Here is a 24,165-nt window from a genome sequence, read left to right on the forward strand (position 1 = left end):
TTTAATCACCTTAAAAAATATAAGCAATGAGTAGAGAATAAAACACTAAGCAAAGGTCTTTGGTTAGGCTGCCATTCTTCAGCCTTAGAAATGAGATCAAAGAGGGTGTTAGGAAAGAAAAATGAATCTTCTCTGCCCCTTGAAATGTTCTGTTCATCTTTTATTACTTGGTAGTAAGGAGGAATAGAAAGCTTGAATTAATTGCTTAATTAGAAAGATTTAGAGGAAGTATTTTGTCAATATGTAAATATCTTTTGGAGAGGGAGAGATTGTTTCAGTCCTCATTTGAAATGGGACAGTTGAAATAGCTGTTTTGTAAATCTCCAGGTAATCAGCTGCAAGAGAATTAAACCCACAAATTCAATAATGCGTATCATTCCTCTTTACAATTATTTTTCAGCTTAGACATTTATTGGAGTAATTCTGAGCCCCAACTTTTCTTCTATTTAGTCTTAGCCTGTCTGCTACTACTAAAATCACACAGAAGAGCACCTGTAGAAGATCCTCTTCTCTTCATGGTAGATCATAAGAGGTCTTTTGCTTACCTACGTCTGTTTGCACAGGTGCTGGTAAATTCCTGCTGTTGTTTGTGTGGCCATTTCCAGAGCAGGACAGCTGCAAGGCAGGCGTTCATCCTCCACCTTTGGAACTGAGATGCAGTCATTTACATGGCCTGCACTTGATACATGCTGCATCCCAAAATGTTTTGCACAGCTAGACCTATTTATAAGGCAGGATTAAACTTTGCATAGTTATTTTGTCCCTCCAAAGGACAGTTACTGACTTCAGAACATAGAGACAGAAGGATTCTCTCCCCATTTTCGCTCACATTTTTCATTTCTGTTCTTATTCACAGTGGATTTTATTCATACTTCATTCATGCCAACACAATTTGTCTGTGTTGTTTAAAGGAGAAGTTTGAGAGAGAAATAAAATGAAGATTACTTTGCTTTAACAAGTATGAAAAAAATTAAGATAATTTACAAAGAAAACAGAAGATCAAGCAGGGTTTCAACTCTTGTATTTGATCAACTTCAGTGGGAATTGCGAGTATTCAGCTCTGGCCAAGTTTCAGAAAAAGCAGTGGAAGTGACTCTGCTCACTTAATAAGCTTTGAATTGTGCTGTATAGATTTAACAGTAGTTGATGCATAGCTGCTTTACAGAATAGACAGCCTAGGGAAAGAGATAATTAGTATTTTTGGATGAAGCCTATTTTGTGCCGTTCAAGAAGTGTCAGTGTATCTACCTACCAGGAACTCAAACATTCTTTGTCTGCAAGTAATTCCATTGAAATATCAGTTGAAAATTAGAACATAAATGTTTTTGAGAGGAAGACATCACAGAAAATAAAGCAAGTTTCAAAACTGTAATACTTTAGAAGTAAGCATACTTTTAACTTGCTTTTGTCTTAACTTCAGCTATGCTGTGTTTGGAACTATAAAACTGTTTCTGTGTATGAAGACCTGTGAACTGCAGATTCAGGTTGAAGGAGGGAAGACTGCTAGCCAGGATAAGTGAGAAGTAGTGATCAATAATGTAGGAAATAAAAAATGAAACATTGTAAAACATCACCTGGTATTTCATAGTTATGTTTGTCAGAGAAAAATGTTTTTCTATAGGAGTCTTTAATAAAGTGAAAACGTGTCAGAAAAGGGTTGTCTTTTAGTAGTATCTCTCTGCATACAGTATAGATCCAGAGCAGACACTTAGAAGTTTCACTTATAAGCCTCATGATCTCCAAAGAGTGTAAAAATAGAACAAGAGATGAATTCCCTGAATACTAAAATCAGTGGGGCTGGGAAGTATTTTGTCCAATATTCAGATGTGTATAAATATCACAGTGTAAGCCGTGACTAATGTAATGTACTCTAAGAAGTAATCTTTCAAACTTACTGAATGACTGAAGTTTTCCCTGTTTGGTTACTTCCTAGCAAAACACCCCAAATCTGGAATCTGACAGCCAAACTCCATTTTAGAAATATTATTTTCCCCAAGTAGTGGCATTGGCTTCCATGAGAGTTTCAGTAGAAGGGAAAGATATGGCAGAGCAAGGCAAATTCTCGATCCAAGCAATAATCACTGGTTGTTAAAACACTTACTTGGAAATTTATCTACCACATACAAAACTGTGATAGAAAATGTAGTCTTGAGATTTAGCATTTTCAATGTTGTCTTAGATTCACAGACAGCAGGAGATGTGTTCATTTTTATTTTTCATTTGGAAAGTATTTGTTTATGAAATGGTAAAATAATATGAATACACAGTTGCCAGGAGGAGAAAAGATACCGGTAATGTATCTCTTCTGTCTTGGCTTGATTCAGGGACATCTGTGACTTCATAGACAGATCAGCCTTCAAAAAAAATCTCCTGCAATAGATTTGCAGCACCCTCTTACCATGTTCCTTGATTACAGCATATGTGTGAAAATCATAGTCTGATTTTTTTTTGGTTATAAAGATGAAAAGTCATTTAGAAAATATGAAAATATCACTGTAAATTTCAGTACTTAAATGCTACCCAATAACTCTGCTTCTACACACATATATTTCCATATATGCATAATCTGAAGCCTGTGACTGATCATATTGAACTCAATGGCATGTTTATGGGATTAAGGCGTCTTTACATTTGGGAATTCAAATTATTCTGGGAATAATTTGATAATTTTTCCTTCTTAAGCTGTATGCAAATTTTTTTACATGCTCCTGAGTCATTATGTGTAGAAAAAAAATTGAAGTAATAGAGTTAATCCACAATTTCTGAGCCTTGGAACACTTGAGGAAGTCCCCCTCTATTTACTGCAGAAACAGCTGTCATTCAGCTGTGAGATTTAGAGCTGTGGAAACTGGAGGAAAGGAAGAGTGTTCATTCCTAGTATATTAAAACAAAAAAGATGCTCTAGATCGAAATTCCTAGCTGAGTTTCTTGATTCCTGATGTCCTGAGAGAATTATTTTCAAATTAATTGTAATATGCAAACATATTGCTTGTACATGATAGTGATTTATGGTAATTGGAATACTGATGGGAAAAAATTCTTTTAGACTATTTAATGAGCACCTGTGAAATTATGGAATGCATGCATGAGCATCCCGAGTATTTGCCTGAGAGATTTTCTTTTCACAGCTATGAGATTTCGGCATCATTATTTAGATATAAATTGAGAGCCTCTTTCAAAAGGCAAGCAGGTACTTGGAACAAGTTCATGGGACAACTGATGTAAATAATTGCTCAACAGTGTAAATAAGAAGCTTACAATCTGGCTGTATTTTATTATTTATTAGTACTTATTATAATTTATTGATCTTGTTTCAAACAGTGAAGTTAAAAGTAAAATTAGTTTCTTTTTAGAAGAAGGAAGAAATACAGCACCATATGTTGTGCCAATGGAGCTCTGTCTGATACCGTGCTAATACATTCCTTCCAAGGCCTCTAGACATTTTACAACATTTTTAGCACCAATTTCTGCAGTAATGACTAACTTCTGCAGGACAGAAAATTACTTTCCTTGGGAGGATATGAAATGATCAGGAAGGGAAAGAGCCGACATTATCCGAGAAGCTATTGAGTTAACAGGATTTTAATGCAAGAACAATTAATACACTATGAGAAATAAATCAACTGGAACAATATGTAATTGCAGAAGAATGCAGAAAACATTCTTGTGGTCTTTTTATAATACTGAAAATGTAAACACTACATGTCAGCAGATACAGCGTGCTAGTTTCTATCAAAACATGGATTTTCTCCTGTGTGTTTTTTGGCTGATGTCATTGGAAACATTGATAACTGATTCTGGTTTTGGTGGGAGGAATTATGAGCCTAGAGTATAAAAGAAAAGACTAAAACAAAGCTCACTGAAATACCTAAAGTAAAGCTCCCTGTAATCAATCAGTTTATTGACTTTGGCAGTCTTTGAATCAATGTTTTAATACGAGGAACCACTGTATATAAAGATGAATGGGTAAGCTGACACTAGAATGGGGGGGGGTTGTTGTTGGTGTTTTTTTTTTCTTTTTAGCAATTGAGATTTTTTAAAAAGACTGTGAAAGAATTTGTGTAATTACTTTTGTGTAGTTTTTTTCTTACACTTCCATTACCCTGTGCCTGTTTTACAAATGGGTAAACTAAGACAAGAAGCAATTAAATCCACAATCAAACAGAAAGGGAATACAGTTTCAACTCTCCAGTTTTATTTATGTATTCATTTTTTTGCATGTTCTGTATTTTTAATAGCATTGATTAGCTGGATATATTTGTGCTTTATTCACTCAGTGGCCTTTCTCCAGAACAAATCTGAGAATCTCTAAGACCAAGGTCTAACACACTCAATTCAAAAGGAGTCTTTTCAGCATATTAAGCTGAAGCTCAGTCAGGGAGGATCCTGATCATACTTCGCTTGTGCTGATTTCCAAAGGTGATGTTGATACTTTGTAGGCTTGGGCCTTAAAATGGATGCAGATTATGTTGCTTGGAAGTGTGCCTGTGGCTTCACAAGGGTGAAGGTAACAAATATTTTCCAGGAAAAAAAAAAAAACCAACCTTGTAAATAGTTCCATGGTTGCTTGAACAAAATTAGCATAAACGTGAATGTCGGAGCAAAAATTATTAAGGAAAAACATTCTGATTAAGCTTATTTAATATACTGGCATGCCTACGACATTAATAGTATCGGTTTTTGTTTTTTTTCTATTTGTTCCGATGATGAAGGAATCATCTACATGCTGCAGGTCATATCTGTGTTCTTAAAGATGCTTTCATGTATGAAAGTCCAACTGAAATAGCAAATCTAACCTCCACAGACAAGTTTGATGCAGCCCTGGCCATTCATCTTTATAAAGGAGGCAGACTTCTGCAAGGTAATCTTTTTTCTATTTTGCAGTAAAAATACCTCTTAAAAAGGTACTGAAAGAGAAGAGAATGAATACGAACAGTTATAAATGTCTATAAATCTATAAACCCACGTGTAATGTAGTTATCATGTTTATCCACTTCAACAAATGTTCAGAAATGCTGAAAATCTTTCTCTGTGGGAGATCTGATCCAGAGAGGAGACAACTAAATAAATGTACTTTTAAAGCACATAGTGCATTTCATAATTAAGTACTTTAACTACATTAAGATAAGAGCATTATATTAACATTAAGATACTTTCAGCAAATGTGTTCTTTCAGAGGACAATGGTTTGGCTAAGTATAGCTGAGGTCAAATAGAAGAAAGCAGAGAGGCTAATTTGATTCTTCTGCTCACAAACGAGTCAGGGATTTTGGGACATGAAATAACTTTGAGATGTTGTTCATGCCAGCTAAACTGTAGGAGACAGGATGTTATCAGACAAATAATAAAATTTTCTATTGTATCTAGCCATGTAGAACAAAATTTTAGCCTGCCATTAATGATACGCTAGAAGCACTGGCTTTCAAAATTACAGACACCGTCACCTACTGAAATTGCAAGTGTGTATCCATTTTTGAGATCACCTTTGTATTGTACAAATCTGTTCACTTGGACAAAGGCACATAATTTGATACTTTCATCAGATCTCAGTATAAGTTGTGTTGTGCTAATTTTCAGACTTCAGAAGTCCCCTCACAGTTTGTGCTGGTGGGTTTTCAGAAAGCCTGAATTATTATGCCTGGCATGCTTTTTGTTTGTTCTTTCATTTAGTAATGAGGAAACTAGCAATGCTAATAAATCCTCATCTTACAGCTCACTTAATTTTCAAATATAAATGTGAAACATATAGTATGTTTTCTGTCTTTATCAACATATTTATTTCGTTCCCCATTTGCTTTAAGATTTCCTTATTTGCTTGTTTTTAACCAGGAGTTTTGAGAGTTCACTGAATTTAACCTGTCATTTCCCCCCTACGCCCTAAGACACTGTGGGTAGCTGTAGAAAGTGTCACCAATAGTTTTCACAGCCATGAACATTCAAGGTCAGTTATATTATCTCTCAAAAGGAAGAAGCTCCATCAACACAGTAAGCTCTACTGCCCTGCTTGTTGGTCCAGTGCTGAGGACAGTATTGTCTACTGAGTCCGTGATCCCTCTCCCCTTCCATCTGATAGCAAAAAGAAAAAACAAAGCATATTTTCTGCCTTTCTTGATACACAGTCTGTAGTGGCAATATAGCCTAACTGCTTATTCTTGTTCACCATTAGAAGGAAACCTTGGCTTCATCTGTTACCGCTAACAGAAATCTGCAAAATCCATAAAACTGGTCACCTTAATGACAGGTTTTGTAGACTGTCTTGCTGGAGACTGTTTCTTTTGCAAAACTGCAGTCCCGTTTGGAATTTAAAACTATGTTCTGCATGTAGTAATTAGCCACCATGAGGTTATTATTTGTTAGCTTAATGTGGTGTAAAACTGACCACTTAATTGGTTTCAGTTCTGGAACAATCAAGAGATTATTGTCTGCTATCTTGATTAGTTTAAGGGGAGAAGATTACTGGTAACTTGTCAGTTACTAAAAATAACCTGACTCCAAGAAAAGAAATACTATTAGAAAGGAATCTTGCACTACTGTTGGCTTTTGTATTTTCATCTAAGTAGTCTTTGGCTTTGTCCTTGTAAGTCTAGCTGCTGTTAGCATAGAAGTGCTATACTACCATGTTTTGGTTGCTTTACCCTTCCACAAATATGAATTTATTCTGATGCCATGTATCAAAACTAGGCTTTTACCAGAGTGCAGACACCACTAGGATATATATGATTTTGTTGATACTCTAAAATTTGAATGTTGATAATGTCTCGTGCACATACTGTCCCACGGCCAACATGCCTTCCTCTTCTCTTACTGTTCTGAGCACTGTAAGGCATCCTAAACCAACTTTCATAACTTGGGTGATCACAGAAGATCTCGGAACAACCAATTATAAACACAGATCCATCTTTTGGGATGGAATTAGGTAAAACAATGGTTTTGTTGCAGGTTAACACATACTGCCTTATTTAATTTGGTGACCTTTTCCAATGGTGTGGCTCTGTCTACATTTTTTGTAGCAGTAAAATTGGCTTCAGAAGTCAATATTTTAAAAAAATTAATAATTTCAGTAACTGACTTTGCAGGATGGTCACCTAAACCACTGTATTGGAATCCTTGAGGGGGCAGCGAATGAGTGGCTGAGGTTAGATACCTGCCACCAAATTTTGCAATACTGCATCTTATTAAAATGTGAATAACATTAAAAATATATATGCTGTTTGATGGGCTGCCAAGTGTAGAAACTAATTAATTATTTTTACTAAGCATGGAAGAGGCAAAGAAAATCTCATAGCTACACAAAGACTGACATGCCATGAAAATGCATAGTTATTGTATGGGTTTTTTCAGTGCCAAAACCATAAAAATTCAAGTTTCTTCAGGTTCCTTTTTCAAAGTCTTTTGCTTATGTATGTGATACAGTATTATCAATATACTTTTTCACTCTTAATGTCCCCTTCTAGTCATTACCTTGACATGTTGGTCAACTTTTCATCGTAGTCATTGCTTTGCAGGTAGCAGAATTCCTTTTGGAATCATCTTTGGTGGGACAGATGTAAATGAAGATATCAGATGTGAAGAGAAACATCGGGTAATGGGAGCAGTGCTAAGAGAAGCCAGGTAAAAGCACGTGTGGAGGGTTTATGACAGGACATTGCATTTTTGTAATGGCAGATCTTTTAGGAACTGTTACATAAATGCTTGGGATCACTGGGAGATGTGTAGGCCAGTGGACGACGGATAGACTATTTGAAATGCCTATGATCTTTACATACTATTTTATGATTCAGTGACAGAAGTAGAACAGTTTCTTCATAAAATATAGTCTGTATGTAGTCTATTCATTTTATATTTCCCCTGTTACAATAATTTTATCGTATTTGTCCACGTAAGAGTTGGCAGAGGTAGTGCTGAAACTTGGTCTCTTGGGCTGTGAATTTTCAAAAAGACTCAAATCCCATTAAAAGCTAATGAAATCTGTGCTCTTGCTAACTAATCCTGTGCTTTGTCTACTGAATCATAACTGTTTTCTAGAATAATAGAACTATGCATGTGATGAGGATATAAAATACTAAGGCAGGTGAAAGAAATGAGAAGAATAATAGCAAGAATACTTAACCTGGGATTTGGCAGCATATTGCTCTGTAGAATAATCTACTTTACGGGTAGACGTTATAAAGACAGCCCTTGACAGTTAGTATAACTGTGGACTGTAGCAACTTGACTGTGGTTTATTTAACGTGTTTGTAATGGATACAATTTTATGCAATCAAGTTTTAATTTCTTACCAAAATTATTTTAGACTGTTTATATTTGCAGAGATTTAGGTAAAGAAAAGCACATCTAAGTGTCTCCAACAACATCCATACAGTTCTCATTTATACAGAACTATCCTAGCCATGAAATGACTGATACGCGGTATTTAAATAGTGAATCTTTAGTAGTGGAGGTGAGTTAGTGGTGGAGTTAGTGGTGGAGGTATAATTATTTAAATAGCAAATCTTTGTTAGCAGTGGAGGTATGAATATTCTCATTAAATCTTATTGTAGTAGTATTATGAGCCTAAGCAAGGTTGGACCTCATTTGCCAAGGCCCTGTGCCAGAAGTGCTAAATGTTGCTCCAAGTTGTTTTTTTTTTTAAACCTCTGGTTTTTAGTAAATTCTGGTTTATGTTGCATGCATTCAAACATATAAAATATTCTGTATTGGAACTAACATATCTTATGCACATACAGACCAAGGTGCCTAGCAGTTTGACTTAAGTGAGACAACAACTAAAAGTAACTGGTATTTGTCCTGTTGGATCACAGAATCAAACCTGTTCTCAGAGGCCTCGCATTTAGCTTGTTGACAGAGTGCTTGATTGAAAAGCAGGTGACTCAACTATAAAGAACTTTTGTTCTTTTTTTTCTGCTAATGCAATCCTTTCTCTAGATACATGAACAAAGCAGCAGAGACTGAAAAAATTCTTTAAACGAAGTCTCTCAGTTTTTTTAGGTGAATTGACAAGGGAGTATTTTCAAGGTGTTTTAAAGTCTGGAAAAGTTGTAGTGATATGTCAGTGTAGTCATCAAATGTACTTCAAGAACTGATCAGAAATCAGAGAAGATTACTAAAACCCAAAAAGGTTTTTGCAGTATTTCTCATTGTTTCAACATCCCCAGAAAAGAAGTTTCCTTCTGCTTGATCCAAAGGTCTGTTGACTTCAACAGTGTTTGGTCACATCCATGGTGGGCCAGTAAGCCCTTTTCTTACTGGAAACTAAAGCTTTTTATGTATGTAAAGCTTCCAATGGATTAAATTAATTTAATGGATAGCTTAAGTCTTACCAAGATAGAGGCTAAGGTTGTCACTTGATGTGTAGTCAGCGTAATAGCTCACTGATGGCAGGGATGGCTCTATTGCTGCCTCTCTTCCTCTTCTTTTCCTTTCTCTTGCTTGTGGCTGTGTGATCCCCCCCTTCCCTGTGCCAGGATTGGACTGCTTTCTGAGCAGGTTTAACTCACTAAATGGCATAAAATTAGCTTTTTTTTTTTTTTCTGGGTTAGTTTTCTACCCCTCTAATAAGAAAAGTCAGCTTGTGGAAGGATACAACAAGGGTGTCTTTTTGGTAGCAGTAAGTTGCTACAGCAGGTCACTCAGCCTCATGGAACTATATGTGCCTGAGCTTCTGTTGGCTTGAGTACTCTGAAGAGTCATCACTCCAGAATTGAGCTCTGCATAAGCAAAGGGGCCCTGAGGGTACAAGGTGAGATAAAATTTAAGCATCTGGAATGTCTTATCAAATCCAGATGTACTGCTTGCATACTTACTCTAGGAGAGCTTAAATACCTTGCTGAACAGAGCTTGCTCAGGATACAATCTCCCTTCATTCATCACAGCATTCTAGGTAAGATAGATAACTACAGTGGTTCAGATACAGCAGTATGGATTTTGGTTCATGTTAGCAATGAGGAAATGCATACAGAATCTGCAGCAGGCTTATATCTCGTAGTTTTATCTTTGCTAATACCACTATATGTTCTAGGTATGATTAGCTAACTTAACGCTGGCATAGATATGCTGTTCTGTCTGTAGTGCCCTATAAAATGTGGTAGGTAAACAGATTTTAAAGACAGCACTTAATCACGCTCATTGAAAAATCATTAGGAGATGTTCTTATGTCTAAGTGTGACTTGTAGTTGGAAAGCAACTTAAGGCCCCATTCAAGACAAAATTTATATACTTGTTTACTTTTGTTATCAAATAATCAGAAGTTATTCTTTAAACAGGTCTGAAGGAAGAAAGATACCTAATGTGTCAGTTAAATTTCAGCACTGCGCAAAATAAAAAGTATATAAAACGAGAAACTCTGAGTGTGTTCATTTGATCCAGTTCTGCGTTTAAAATATGGTCTGTCACAAATATAGCTAATACAGCTTATGCAAAACCTGTGCTTTACTGAATGTTTTTTTAATGATAATTTAGTTAGGAACTTAAAGTATAGTTTAGTAGCTTGGATTTCCTATGATGTTTCAAAATATATTAGTGCATCCTTATATAGTTCATAATATTGTCTCTGCTACAGGAAAAGTAATTCGGTTTTCTAGAAGTTATTCTGAATGGATCTCTTCTCCAGTATTATCACTAGTATTATTCATTGTATAGTTATTAAAAGAAACATTGATTTTTTTTTTTTTATTGATTGCAGGGTTCTAAGCAGAAGGTATCATGAATTGTAGATTACTTGTCCAGTACAATATACCACCACATTCCATAAAACAAAGTATTGAACACTGTCTAGCTTTATAATGAGTGTTTCATTTTTAATCAAATTCCTCTAAATGGTGGTTGTACTCCTCTAGGGTATTTTTTTCTATTGAACAGTATTTTGTAGACTTAGGAGCAACAGTTTTTTCTGCTTGTTAATGTGATGTATTGAAAGTATAATTGCAAAAACTGGAAAGGGAGCATGTGCAACTTAACAAAACAAGCATTTGCAAAGGCTTTAATAACCTTAAAGCTGTCAAGTTGTATATGTGAAATTCATTGTAGTACCATAAAGCAGATACTACAAAACAAATGTATGGGAATAAGGTTTGTTTCAACAAACAAAAGTGGGAGTTATAATTCAGCATTTATGTGACTTCTAATGAATGACTGTGATTTCATGTCCTCAAATTATAAAATCTCTAATGGAAAAGTACTGTTTTGGTTGTGACTTAGCAATATGCTTCATCTCTAACCACTGAGATATCGTAGGGTTGGCTCAGGACAGAAACATTACATTAATTCTATGAAAAAGAAACACCGAATCATAAGCATAATATGTGATAACCCCTGTTTTATATTCAGTATCTATAAAAACAATTTAAAAAAAGGAATTTTGCTGAGCAGACACATTATGTCTCATATGAAGGAGGTGTTCAAACATTTCTATTCCACAGGACTGATAGTCTTCAGAAATGGTCCCATTTGTGGTTCCAGTTAACACTCAAGTTCCATTTAAGAACAGTCAAAGCATGTGTTTCTAGTTCATCACAACTTAAAAGCTATATTAAAGCCCAGCATGTTCTTAAGATCTCTTCTGAACCGGGATTCTTTATTAACTCTGACTCCATAAAAATATCTCATATGACTTCTTGGTATTACATCAAGCTCCCAGTAAGATTAACTTGTTTAGCTAGTACATTTAGAAATCAGACTTCTGTGGCTGAAGTCTCTCTGTAATGAGACACCCAAAAATGAAAACTGTTTATATCAATGCTGCTTTTAAATGGTCTCTGACATAACTCTTCTGTTATGTGGAATGATATTGTACTACATACATTTCTCAAAGGCACGTAAGTAGAAGTCCAGATGAGCCATTATAAACAGCCGTAAGGGAAAAAGTGGAAGTAAGCTTGGGAATAGGATTCTCTTCTCCCTCCCAGATGAAAACCCTAGCTGTTAAGTTATTCAAGTACACTTTTGTTTGCTTGTTCTTACTTTGGTGTTATGATTTATATACATTGCAGAGGAGGAGTAGATGGTGTTCATATACTGTTCTACAGTTCATTCATTTAAATGCCCTTCTCATAACAAAGAAAAGTCTTAACCAGAGAACAGTCAAAATGCCCTTCTATCAGTATTATGTCTGGCTAGTGTAACTGTCTCTTTGTCTGAAATGATGGCTGTGGTAAATCTCATTTCTGGGCACCCAATTCTTCCCTATTTATTATAAAGGAATATCGGGTGTCTAACTCAGCACTGCAAATTTCATCTCCACTGCAGATGCTTAACATTCAGAGCTACAGAGCTGAGTGTCCCAAGTCTGTGAGGTTCCAGAGCTGAAGCCCAATGACTGGATCATCTTTCTTAGTTTATTTAATTCTGATATTTTGCCTGAAGAATACCATTTTGGTCTCTCAGATGTTTGTTTCTCATTGACAGCTTTGACTAAGAAATAAGGAGAGAACATTGGGGAAAGTTTTTAAAAAAATCCATCTGCTCATTTGAATTAAACTCAGTTGCAATGAGTTGCAAATAGTGGGACTGGGTATTGTCAAATAACAATAGTATGAAAGTAACGGGACTTAAGATCCCTTCTTACCTAAGCTTCTGGTTGCAAAGAGGGCTATTGCAACTTGCAATGATGTAGAAACAGGAAATGCTAACTCAGTACTGGAGCTGTATATATTAATCTAGATAAAATGGGGGATGTTCCCATTATTTGGGTTTTCACTTACTTTAGGAAGTCCTCACTTTAACTCCCCAAGAGCTCTAAGTTGTAAAGCCTGAAGAGATACCATTTGCTTTACCACTATTTTCTGGTAAAACAAAGAGAAAGCCTGCTTTCTGTCTTTCCATCTATAATCATTTTTATAAGCCTCTGCTCTTTGTGCTTACAAAGTTTTTTTTCTGAAGTACATTTCTGGTTTTATGTTTAAACACTTTAAGCAGATGATCCCAACTATTTTTGTCCATTTAACTAGATTTGCAGTGGCTTTCACAATGAAAATGAAGGAACTGGCAGCAGCAGAGTGGGTAAGTTTACATGATGATGGTGATGCTTACAGTATTATCAACTATGCATTCTCCTAAAATGTTTTATAAATAATGCTAGAGAATTGTAATAATCCTCATATTCTCTATTCCTGTTTTTCCTTTCAGAGAAAGCATTTAATATTTATGTATTTCGACAGGTCAAATAGATCTGGCATTTAAAAGCTGTTTAATATTTGAGAAGAGTATCCAGCAGTTTAGGAAGTGCTTCTCTGTAACATTTAAAACTAATCATTGCTGTTGTTATCGAGTCTCTTCTGATGCCGTATGCATATATTGTTTCTTTTTGCATCATTTAATAAACTTTATGTTGCCAAAATTCCACTAAACAGCTTTACTTACAATAAAGAACTTGGAAGAATAATTTGAAAATACTTGTTTTGTCAACACTGGAAGTAGAATGAACTTCTTAAGGTGAACTGCAGAGCTAAAATTGAAGTTATGCTAAGCCCAGCAATATGTGATATACAGCCCTGTTGACCAGGCCTTGAGGGATATGTAGCACATAAATAGCACTTAACTTTCTTAAAACTCATCTCTCCTTCTGAAAATAAAACAAAACACACTGTACTGAATGATATATGGAAAAATACTGAATTAAATTATTTTCATCCAACAGTATAGTGGTTAAATACATTTGGCAATGTATTTTAAGGAGATTATTTAGCCCGCAAAGAACTGGCAGTAATAATGGTTGGTTCTCTTTCTCTTCATTTAGTAGGTACCATTGCATTTGCTGCGTTGCAAGTCTACTTCAGACATTCAGTGCAATTATTTTTAGTATCTGATGCTCCTGTTTGAAAATAGACTGGGTCAACATTTTCACCCTTACGTGGTTGAGTTGATGGCAGACTGCCAGTGGAGAAAATTGAGACAAATCCTTGAAGTAGACAGTCTTCAATCCTGGTTTCTGAAGAGCAGCGTAAGACAATAAAGAGCTGCCAGTCATTTGAGTACAAGGAGTGCTTTTGGGTAGTGTCAGGCTGCACTGGTAACCTGTGAAAAGCTCCACACCAGACAGCAGGGCTTGCTGATCCAGCTCGATGGCCCAGCTGATCTTCTGTGCAAGGTTAGCTTTCCAACTAACTTGTTGGATAAAGACTTGTACTGGATTACAGAGAGCTTCACTGAGCACCAGATCCAGTGAAGGGTAAGCAGTAACTATTTGGAGGACAGTAAGGGGCAACATACTGGGATAAAAAGACCAAGGCAGGACCACCCCCTTCCAGCTGCAGTGAGCTGTTAGCTGCCCTCACCTCATCTTGTGAAACATCAGCTGAAGTTGAACAATAAATGCAAGAAGTAGAAACTAACTGCTTGGTATCTCTTCGGTTCTAATTTGCATCATAATATGATCATTAATACGCCCTTGCCTAAAAAAAAATAAAATCACTTCGAGGTGGAGCTTGCACAACAGAACAATTTAAAACTCAATACTTTGTTTCAGCATGAATTGATTTTTTTTTTAAAATCTATTTGCATTAAAAGTATGTATGAGCAGACATAGGAGCTGGTATTTACATTACAAATATAATCTGGTTTTAGTAGTTACTACAGTGAACTTCATGACAGGTAAACATGAAAGGGCACAGCTTCTGTCATAGATCTTATGCAAGAAAAAGGCAAAAGTAACAGAGTATAAGGAGGACAAACAAATTTGAACTTTGAAATAATTTTGAAATCAGTACCGCAAATGTTTTTAAGTACTTCACTTTTTGATTGATTTTACCTAACCACCTTTGTGCTGCAGCCCTATGAGACTCACTCAGTGTTTTGGAGAAAGTCTGTGGCAGACAGGGAATTGGAGGCAAGTCTGTCAAGTCCTAAAATGAAATACCACCTGCTAACCTGTGTCTTAAATGCTGGGGGTTTGAGTTCTTTTTCCAGCTGTATCATCATATAAAGGGTAAAAGCAAATGTGACACATTTACTTTCAGACAGTGAAGAATATGAATACATCTTTCCATACATAGGTCACAGAATATTAACACTTTTTACATGTTAACTCACGCTAATGTGAACTGCATTATTCCTCTAATGTGTGCTTTATTAGTTAGTCAATTAAAAATTTAAATTATGAACATGTAAGCAATTGCACTGTGCTCAAGGGCTGTATCTTCCAACAAATTCTTTTCTATTACGTTGGATAAATTATCTTTAATTATGCAGCACATAATACAGCATTTGTAATAATCTGTATTCCAAGTAAGTTTGAAATACTGTAAAAGATCTTGTGCTTACAGTCAGTGTTTTATTTCAGTAGTGTAAAACTGGTGCATAAGAATTACCTAAGCCAGTTTTATTAGCATTCAATTTCATTTTTCCATTCTCCTCAAGACAATTTCAAATAAAGAACATAACAGAAAATTGATCTATAAAGTGTGAATACATCTGTATGCCCTGTTCCACAGTATTCCTGCTATTTTCTTCTTGATGATCCAAGCCCCAGCAGGATTATACTCACTGTAAGCCATTAAAGGTCCAGCAGAGCATGAAACCAGATCCTTAACTTAAGCTTATTTTTGAAACTTAGTGGTTTTAGGGAACAAAAACCCTATCTTCACCCACCAGAGTTTGAGGCAGAACTATGCACTATGTCAGCTATGGAGGCAAGGCTGGCTTAAGCTGCCCTCTGCCCCATCTGCTTTTTTCCACGTTCTGTTTTGTTGCATATATGTGCATCTAGCACTGAATTTCAGCTATCCCACTTGTCCTGCAAATTTAAATTCCGAGGTTGGCCTCCAGCTTGCAATGCTGTCTCCATTGTTTGCAAGGCTTTTTTTAGGATTGGAAGATCCAATATTATTTGAAATGCTACTTATTCATAGATAAGAGTAGACCCAAGAAATGTTAAGTAATAAAATAACCTATTAAACCATTTTTTCTTATTTTTAATTGCTTTGAACACAAAAGTTCATATAGCTATTGAAAGATAAAGTCTGTAGAATATCCCTAGTCTTCCACTGTAGCACAAACAGTGTTATTTTTTCCCTCACTTCATTTATGTGTGGATTTGCTGCTTCTTCGTGTAGATTTTGTGACTTAGTTAATTCACTCTGATTCTCAGAAACCGCCTCCTTCCCATCTGTGAACTGCTTGTTGATGACTATTCACTTTTTATGACCTCTTTTCTGTCCATTTCTTTTTCCAGTTCATTTTTAATAACTAAAATAGACTGTTACGGCTGGGCAGTGGACTGGAGGGGCAGTCACATAGGAGTGATAGGGGAAAAACAAAATGTTTGCAAGTAAAAAAAATTTAAAAATCACTTCCTTGGCTTCTTATTTCCTGAGCTGTCTGGCGCGGGAATTGGTTGCTTAACAGTTTGTTTCTGCATTAATTCTTGTTCTCCTAATACAAGTTCTCTTCCTGCCTTCAAGTCATTATCCTGCAGGTGTGATTTCACAATCTGCTAAGGATGGGGAGGGGGTGGGAGAGGAGAAGGGAAGACTAACGTGCAGCTTGACATGATGCACTGGTATACGGGATGCTCTGCCTTGGCTAACTCTGGCTACGTTATTCCAACAACTTTCCACATTAAGAGGCAAGTCTGCATAGCAATATTTAGCTTGAAGAGTTCAGTGCATTAGCAGTGTATCCCAGCATTCAAAATGGAGTGGTTGGGGGGGAAACTTAGTAGCCCTTTTTCCATCTGCACTTCAGAAAGAGCCATGACAGGCAAACGGTCAATGGCTCAGAGAGTTGCAGCCTGCTAGGACTGTGCCTCTCCACATAATGAAATCGGCGCCGAAGAGGAGGAGGCAAGATTCAGTCTCAAGATAGCAAAGACTGGTGCTCTAAAGAAGGTTGTGCGTTTCTGGACGCTATGGTTAAGCAATAGCATTAGGTGAAATTCGTGAAGGAATATAATATCAAACTGAAACATTCAAGGTTATATTGAGCAAATCTATTGGAGATTACACCGGTTGAGTTAATACCCTCCTTAACTTACTCCTTTACAGGTATTGCAGCCAGTGCTTTTAGAACACCTAGGAATTGTCTGAACACAAAGTTTTACACAAATACTTTGAGCTCAAAAAACTCTGCTTGTTTGCTGGGGAGTGGTGGTGTTGGTTTTTTGGGTTGGTTTTTTTTTTTCAGTGTGGAAACATCACCAAGAATATTTCAATGTTTTCGTGAAAAAAAATGTATTCCACAAATTCGTGGTTGAAGTTATAGAAAGATATTGAAATAGGAACTTGCTTATTTAATCACCTAAATTAAAGAATTAGCATAGCAGCACTTCAGGAGTAACTTTGGAAGTGTAGTAATTACCTCTTTTGCTATAGCTATTTTAAAATGATTTCTTACGCAATTTTTATTTGGGAATATTCTGCTACTGGCTAGTTTTCCCATATAGACAAGTGTACATAAATTTTACAGCAATTTTTGAAAAGGTTAGAGGTAAATGGGGTTTGTTTCATGCCTGATGTGTTTAAAAATTCTATTATGGATGAATGTAGACTGTGGTTTCGAAACCAGCTATAATTTTTCCTTCAAGACTAACGTATTTTGGGAACTAGGGCTGTTCTGTAGTGGAAAATCTTTCTATTCTTAGAAAATATTTTAATTTTCTATGCAGTAAGCAGATTAATGATTATGAGAAAGGATACAGAGATAAACTAAAAGATATGTTTGTACTAACTTGGTAATTGTGTTAATTGCAAAATTGATTCATTGTTACTGTAAGTGTTCATAGTAAATGTAATTTACATTGCTGACTTGGCTTTTGGTGTTACTTAAATGTATCTTTCTAATAGTCTGTTTTGATTTTTAATAGTCAAAAGAAAATTACGCTGATGTGCATTTTGCTATACTAGTTGGTTTTTTTTGAAGAGTGAACAGATCTTTTATGGTGAACTATGAAAGTTACTTTTCTTCTCCTTCTCTTTAAAGCCAGATGCTAGGCAGAAAATACATGTCCAAACTCAAGGTGAGAGTTTTGAAATACTGACTAAGGCATTCAATGTATTTGAATCAAGTGTTTGGTACCTGTATGTTTATGTATCTACCTTCTTTGCCCCGGAAATATTTTGCTGAAATGGGTATGGGATTTGAAGTCCTGGCTCCGCTGAAGTTGAGCTTTTTGCCATTGACATTAATTGAGGCAGTATTTCAGTCTCTTAGCTTAAATTTTCAACTCATTTGGTGCTTTTAAAAAAAGTTTTCCCAGATTCTTTACAGTAGGAATCTGAAAGATAAGGTAACATGTAAGGTAACACCGAGCTTTCTCCAAAGCATACGGAAGTTTTGATGCTGAATGATTATTCTCTGAAACTCCAAATTCCTTTAAATGCTTTAAGTTGAGTTCCCAGCATAATGACACCCAACAGTATCTAATCCAAAATATAATACTTAAGTGAGTAGTCTAGGGAGCACTCAGCTCTGCATTTTAGATGTGATTACTTAAGCTACAGCACCTGATTTTATTTATCTAAAAATAACTGTCTGCAGATTCCAAAACTCATTCCATTTTGTATATTTTACTTTCAAAGAAAATAAAAAACCTGTTATGTTGAAATAACTCATTGTGAGGTCTATTTAGCCCATATTTATTCTATATTTAAGCCTCTTGTGGGGTAATAGTTAACTAAGAGATTAAATACATTTATAAAATAGTTTCATTAGTAAAATAATTAATCTTTAACATAAGGCAAAACAAATAAATTAATATTCAGTTTAGATTATATTTAATTTTGATATAAATTTAATTTACTTTCTTTGCCTTATGTTAAGGACTTGGGTCTCAGCTGACCTGTATCTGCTTTGGAATAATATGCTCCCTCAGGTAGTATTATCTCATATGTAGATTTTAGAAGGTCAAATTTAGCATGTTGTAAGTGAGCTTAATTCCCTCAGTTGCTAAAGAAGTTCATACACTGTGCGATTGTGGAAAATTTTCAATTGAATTTCAGTCTGATGACTACAGAAGGATTGTGCAGACAACCTGATGTTGGGATGAGAAAAACTTGAGGTGGGAACAGCTGTGTGTGGAATTCAGTGTGCTTAACAGAAATACTGTTTTCTTAGGGCAAGACCTCAAGAACCATAGTTCAGCCATCCAGGGACCAATCAAACATGTTGTGTTTCTCTTTTTTTTTCAACACAGGAATTAAGACTACACCCAGTGAAACATTTGACTGGTATAGATTTCTACAAAATGCAGGTAAAACTCACCTTTTTTCTGTATTCACTATATTTATTCTTAGTAGATGTCAATGATGAAAGAAATTTAGAACATGAAGGTTAACTGATTATATAATAAAATGACTTAATGATAAGAAAAATGAAAAACTCTAATATTACATTCAGAAAGAATATCGATCAGATTAGCCTGGTTAAAAAACTGCCCAGACTGCCTCCAGATTTCTGGTCTGTCCACGGCTGAATTGCACCAAAAGGTAAAATGGTCATGACATATGGGTCAGTGTCCCTTAGAAGGTAAGTTAGACCAAAGCACCAATACCTGAGCATGCTGTGCTTTACAGCTGTGAGATAGAAACTGTGGATGTCTTTTGTAGAAGAGCGGGTGAAGTGAAGAAGTGGTGAAGAAGGGAAGTATGTGTTGATAATTTATTATTTGGTCTTGATCTAGAGCCTGGCTCTGTTTTCACCAAAGTAATGTCATGTAAGGCAGATGACCTAATTTAAAGTCACCTGATCTTGGCAATGCTTTAATTGCTCCAGCTGCCTTTCCCCAAAAGAAGAATTTGTGGGCATTTTACTGTGGTAAAAGTATTTCAATATTATATTCATCAATCTCATCTCTGATAGTACAGCTGTTCCCTCTGTTACAAATGAATCCTCACTAGTCAGTTGCTTTATCACATCAGTAAATATGTGCCATTATTCAAAACCGGTGTCCAATTTTAAATTGAGCATTGTGAGGTTATTTTGCTCTCAGTAAATCACGGCGCACAAGCACAGCACTACTAAGATTAATAATTTTCTGAAGTGAAATGATTTGTCACTTGCTCGCACAGCCTTAGTGTTGATTGGCTCTCACGTCCAACCATTTTATGATTAAAAGAGCAGTCAACAGATTGAGGAGGGGGAAGCTCCCCCTAAACTGCATTTCATCTAATATATTAGAGACAGTTTTTTGCCTAATGTATACTAGTGCAAAAGTGCAAAATAATTCATAATGTACACGAAAAGCAAATGAAAATGTGACTCTAACATCTGTGCCTGTTAAATAATAACTTGAAAACTGGCATCAGATTATTCAGGATTGTTTTTTATGACTGTTTCATCTCATTTGTCTCACCAGTCTTGTCTCTATGTCCATCTCTGGTGGCAGCCTACAATTTCCACTTCTTTTAATAATGCACATGGAGGCAGGTTTTTTGGCTGTACCTTTGCGCTTACCACAGACTAATTAGGAGTTCCCACTGAATTGCTTCTCTGGGGATCTGCAGTTTCAAAGTGTTTAAAATTCTACTAAACTTGGAGCAATCAGTAGAAAACTATCAAAAATAGAAGGCAGTTTTGCTCAGAAGAATGTGATTTTGATAGTGTAGGCTTGCACAATGAAGTACACTTGAAAAGATCCCTAGCTTTTATACAGATAAAGCTATCCAATCTCATTCACCTCTTTTTTTTTTTTTTTGAAGACTTTTTTCATGAAGTTCTATTCCATATCTAAAGGCATTTAATGATTTTTGTGGGAAATATTTCTCCAGATAACTCTTACCTGTATCTTTAGCAGTATCCTTGAACATTTGTCAAATTCAGGATTCCCGGGGCTGAATGTAAAGAAACAGCACATGCCCTAAAATGCAAATTATAATACATTCAAGCCATCAATGTTAAACATCCTTGGTGATCAGGCCATATATTTTCAAGTTATTCTTTAAAATGAAATAGGCTGTTCAGAATATTTCAAGACTTTTTTTCATAGAACAGACTTCTTATGAATATTCTTTGTACTTATTTTTTTTAGTCATAGAAAAGCCTTAACATTTGACTCATGTTAAATATAACACTAGTACATAAATAGTCTCTTTAAATCAGTATAATGGCTTCAGAAATAATTTAATGGTAGATTTAAGTGGGTGGCAGAATGCATCGAGTACATTTTACTGTGGCAGACTTCCCCCCAGCCCCCAAATGTGAATGGTACTAAACCAAAAGCTAAGAATCCCAGCTTTTTGTACATTTCATTTGGTAGTTTAGGTCACTAACATAAATAGCAATTGCCTAACACAAATTGAAGCAGTGGTGTGAAAGGTTTTGTTGTTGTTATTATGTGTGCAATACAATCTCAGTACAGGAATCATAGTCTCAACAGCTGACTTGAGAGTTGCGGAGGTGATGTTTGTGTAGTGTTAGTGTGCTAGCTCCTAGCTGCAGTATTTTCAGTGGCTGGCTGTTAAAACATTTATTGGCTAAATCTAGGAGTTTAAAAGTTAATTTGCATTCTGGTTGCGGTCAGCTTCACAGAGTTTGTCTTAGGTGGATGAGAGACAGTAAGCAACAGTGGTCCAGGCTTTAAGACGACAATGTTTTCAGTGTATTTAGTAACTCAGACTAATTAGGGAAGCGTTACAGCCTATGTCAGTCTGGAGGTCAGACCAGATGATCAAAATCTTTTTCTCTGACCTTGTAATACAGGAATCTATATACAGGGAAATCAGTTTTGTTAGCAATTTTAGATGCCTATCTATAGACTTGAGAGATACAATGGAAGTTCAGGCTTTTGCTGTAAATTGATTGACAGAAAATGGCAAGACAGTCTAAGTCAATGTGAAAACTGAGACTGATCTTCTCTAACAACTTAGCTCAAGGATGGAGCATAGCTACTTAAGATCACAGACAGGCTTGATGTCATCATACCGTGATGAAAGGCTCCTTTTGATTTCTTTGGAATGCGGCCGAAGCTTGTAAGATGTAAACCCTAATAAACACTTAGACATCATGTGATTAGAAGATGTAGATAACTAACAAAGTCTATACTAATGAACTGAGAAAGCTCGTTTACCCAACAGATAAGACTAAAAACTGGTTTCCTGGAAGGTGACATAGAATCATAGGATCAGATGCTTATTGCACTATCAAATAAAATATGCAACATACTTTTGTAGTTTGCTTTTTCTACTCTCAGATAATTTCTGCTTCATAGCACGGCTATTTTCAGAGCTTGAAAAGTTTACATAACCTGTCATGACACAGACAGCATTTTACAGAGGCATTATATTTTCCTAAAGCTATGCTGGAAAAAAAGCACCCACATAAGAGAAATTAAATAGTAAAAGTTTGTGCAGATATAGCTGACCATAGAAATAATGATATGATAGGAGCAGTAAACTGTGTTTCCCAACAGATCTGAAAGCATAGAGCTTTTTTGTTGCCTGATCTGTTAGAAATAATGAGAAACAGGGGAGAAAAGGATTGCTGGGGAATTTTGCAGTCTAATTTTTCTGGATTAGTAGCCTGCCCCTGGAAGTTAACAGGTTCATTTAATTTCTGTTGTCTTCACAAACATATCAGCAACTCTAGCAGTTATACACTATTGAATGTGCATAGCAGTATAAACACTTTGGATATAGTTATTACTTCACTTCCCCTTAATTTCTAAGAAACAAATTGCTTTGTAAAATAAAAGCTCAACTTCATAAAACATCAGTAAATGTTTGAGATCTGCAAGTGGTTAAGTATGTTGCTGAAACAAGATCTAATTGGGCTAATAATTGTCAAAGTTCTGTGTCATCAGTGACTTCAATTACAGGAACTTCAGAGTCAGTATAAAGTGAGATAGCATGTTGAAGCTGTACTGCAGTAGGACACCACCATGTCAAACAAGCTGGAGATCTTGGCTGGTCTGAGCAGCTTGTTTTTAGTAGTTGACTTGTGAAAGAGACACAAAATCAAACTCTTGGTGCCAAGAGACTAAAAGAGCTAATGATGTATGGCATTTCTGCTGTGTGTAGGGAGATGAATGTAAAGAATAACCACGAACTGAAAGATTTAGAGTATCAAAAATACATGCCAGAGTTGGACAAATTTATCTGTGTTTCAAATTCAAGAAAATAAAGTAACCATCTTAGAGACTGAAATCTCAGCAATAAACCTATGGATTTCCTTTTCTAGGAGATCAGTTAATACTTTGAGATGCATAGGAGGTGGATAGATGAACAATTTTCAAGCGGAGTTAAAGATCTGCTGTGGTTCAAAGTGAACAGAAAGGAAAATGAGAAGGGTTATTTACCCTCACCATCTCATCATGGCTTAGATTTTGTTTCAGAGCAAAACCAAAAATGGATCACTAAGCCCAAATAATATGGACTTGGTCCTGTTCTCTAAAGGTCCGTAGAATACAACAGCGAACTTGAAATCAGGGGTTGGAAAATTAATCTTAAAATCTTTGATCATCCTTGACCTAATATTAATAAGAAATACTTTGACTGCAAACTGGTTTTTTACGTTACTGGGCAATCTTTCTATCCTAAATTATAACCTGTAAGTTCAATATTGATATACTTGATAAAATATACTTAACCTCTAGTACCAATTGGATTTTAAGCTGTAAAGGAATGAACACATTTTAAGAACTTTGGCTTTGTGAGGTTGTTGGTTCAGGTCCAAAATAATAACTTTGAATGAAAAATCACATTGTTCCTCTTTGTATTTTTCTCCTCTCTAGAGATTTCAAAAACACCTTACAAAAGCACAGTAAAGACTTTTAAATAAAAAATATATATATTTTCTTTATTTGAGCAAATGGTGAGAAAATTGCTTACTTAAGATGTTCTCGAACTGCTGCTTTACCTCTCAGCACGCTAATGCTTGATATTACTCATTCACTTAGAGGCCTGCAGCTTTTCAGTAAGATTAAAGATTTGCAGTAGTATATTTATTTTTACTGTACATCTGTGATTACTACATTTTTTTCCTGATCGTACCTAGAGGGATGGAGTTAAATGAATCTGCTCTTTCAAAATGTGTTTAGATAACACTTCTACTTATTCTTGCCTTTCTTGGAAAAACAATGTCCTTACTAATGCTTCAGAAATGATTTAGGCTTTTGTGTTAGCTGTCTGTGTTCATGTTTTGGTATCCTGGCATCTAAGTACAGATTTTTATAAAGGCCGAAGTGTAAACTGTCATAGTGCGTCATAATAGTTAGGTAGTTGGTGTGACAAACAGTTACACA

The 24,165-nt window shown here is 35.7% G+C and overlaps 1 protein-coding gene across 1 annotated transcript in view; it reads left to right on the plus strand.

Moving 5' to 3' along the window:
- Positions 1-24,165, plus strand: part of GLT1D1 (glycosyltransferase 1 domain containing 1) — a 57,228-nt gene that overhangs the window by 3,518 nt on the left and 29,545 nt on the right. Inside the window, exons 2-6 of the mRNA XM_030024666.1 lie at positions 4,713-4,861; positions 7,505-7,610; positions 12,944-12,995; positions 17,910-17,946; positions 19,123-19,179. Of these exons, the coding sequence (XP_029880526.1) occupies positions 4,713-4,861; positions 7,505-7,610; positions 12,944-12,995; positions 17,910-17,946; positions 19,123-19,179 (401 nt within the window). The remainder of the gene's footprint in view (positions 1-4,712; positions 4,862-7,504; positions 7,611-12,943; positions 12,996-17,909; positions 17,947-19,122; positions 19,180-24,165) is intronic.

Source organism: Aquila chrysaetos, chromosome 9 (assembly GCF_900496995.4).
Source record: "Aquila chrysaetos chrysaetos chromosome 9, bAquChr1.4, whole genome shotgun sequence".
Taxonomy (NCBI): Eukaryota; Metazoa; Chordata; class Aves; order Accipitriformes; family Accipitridae; genus Aquila; species Aquila chrysaetos.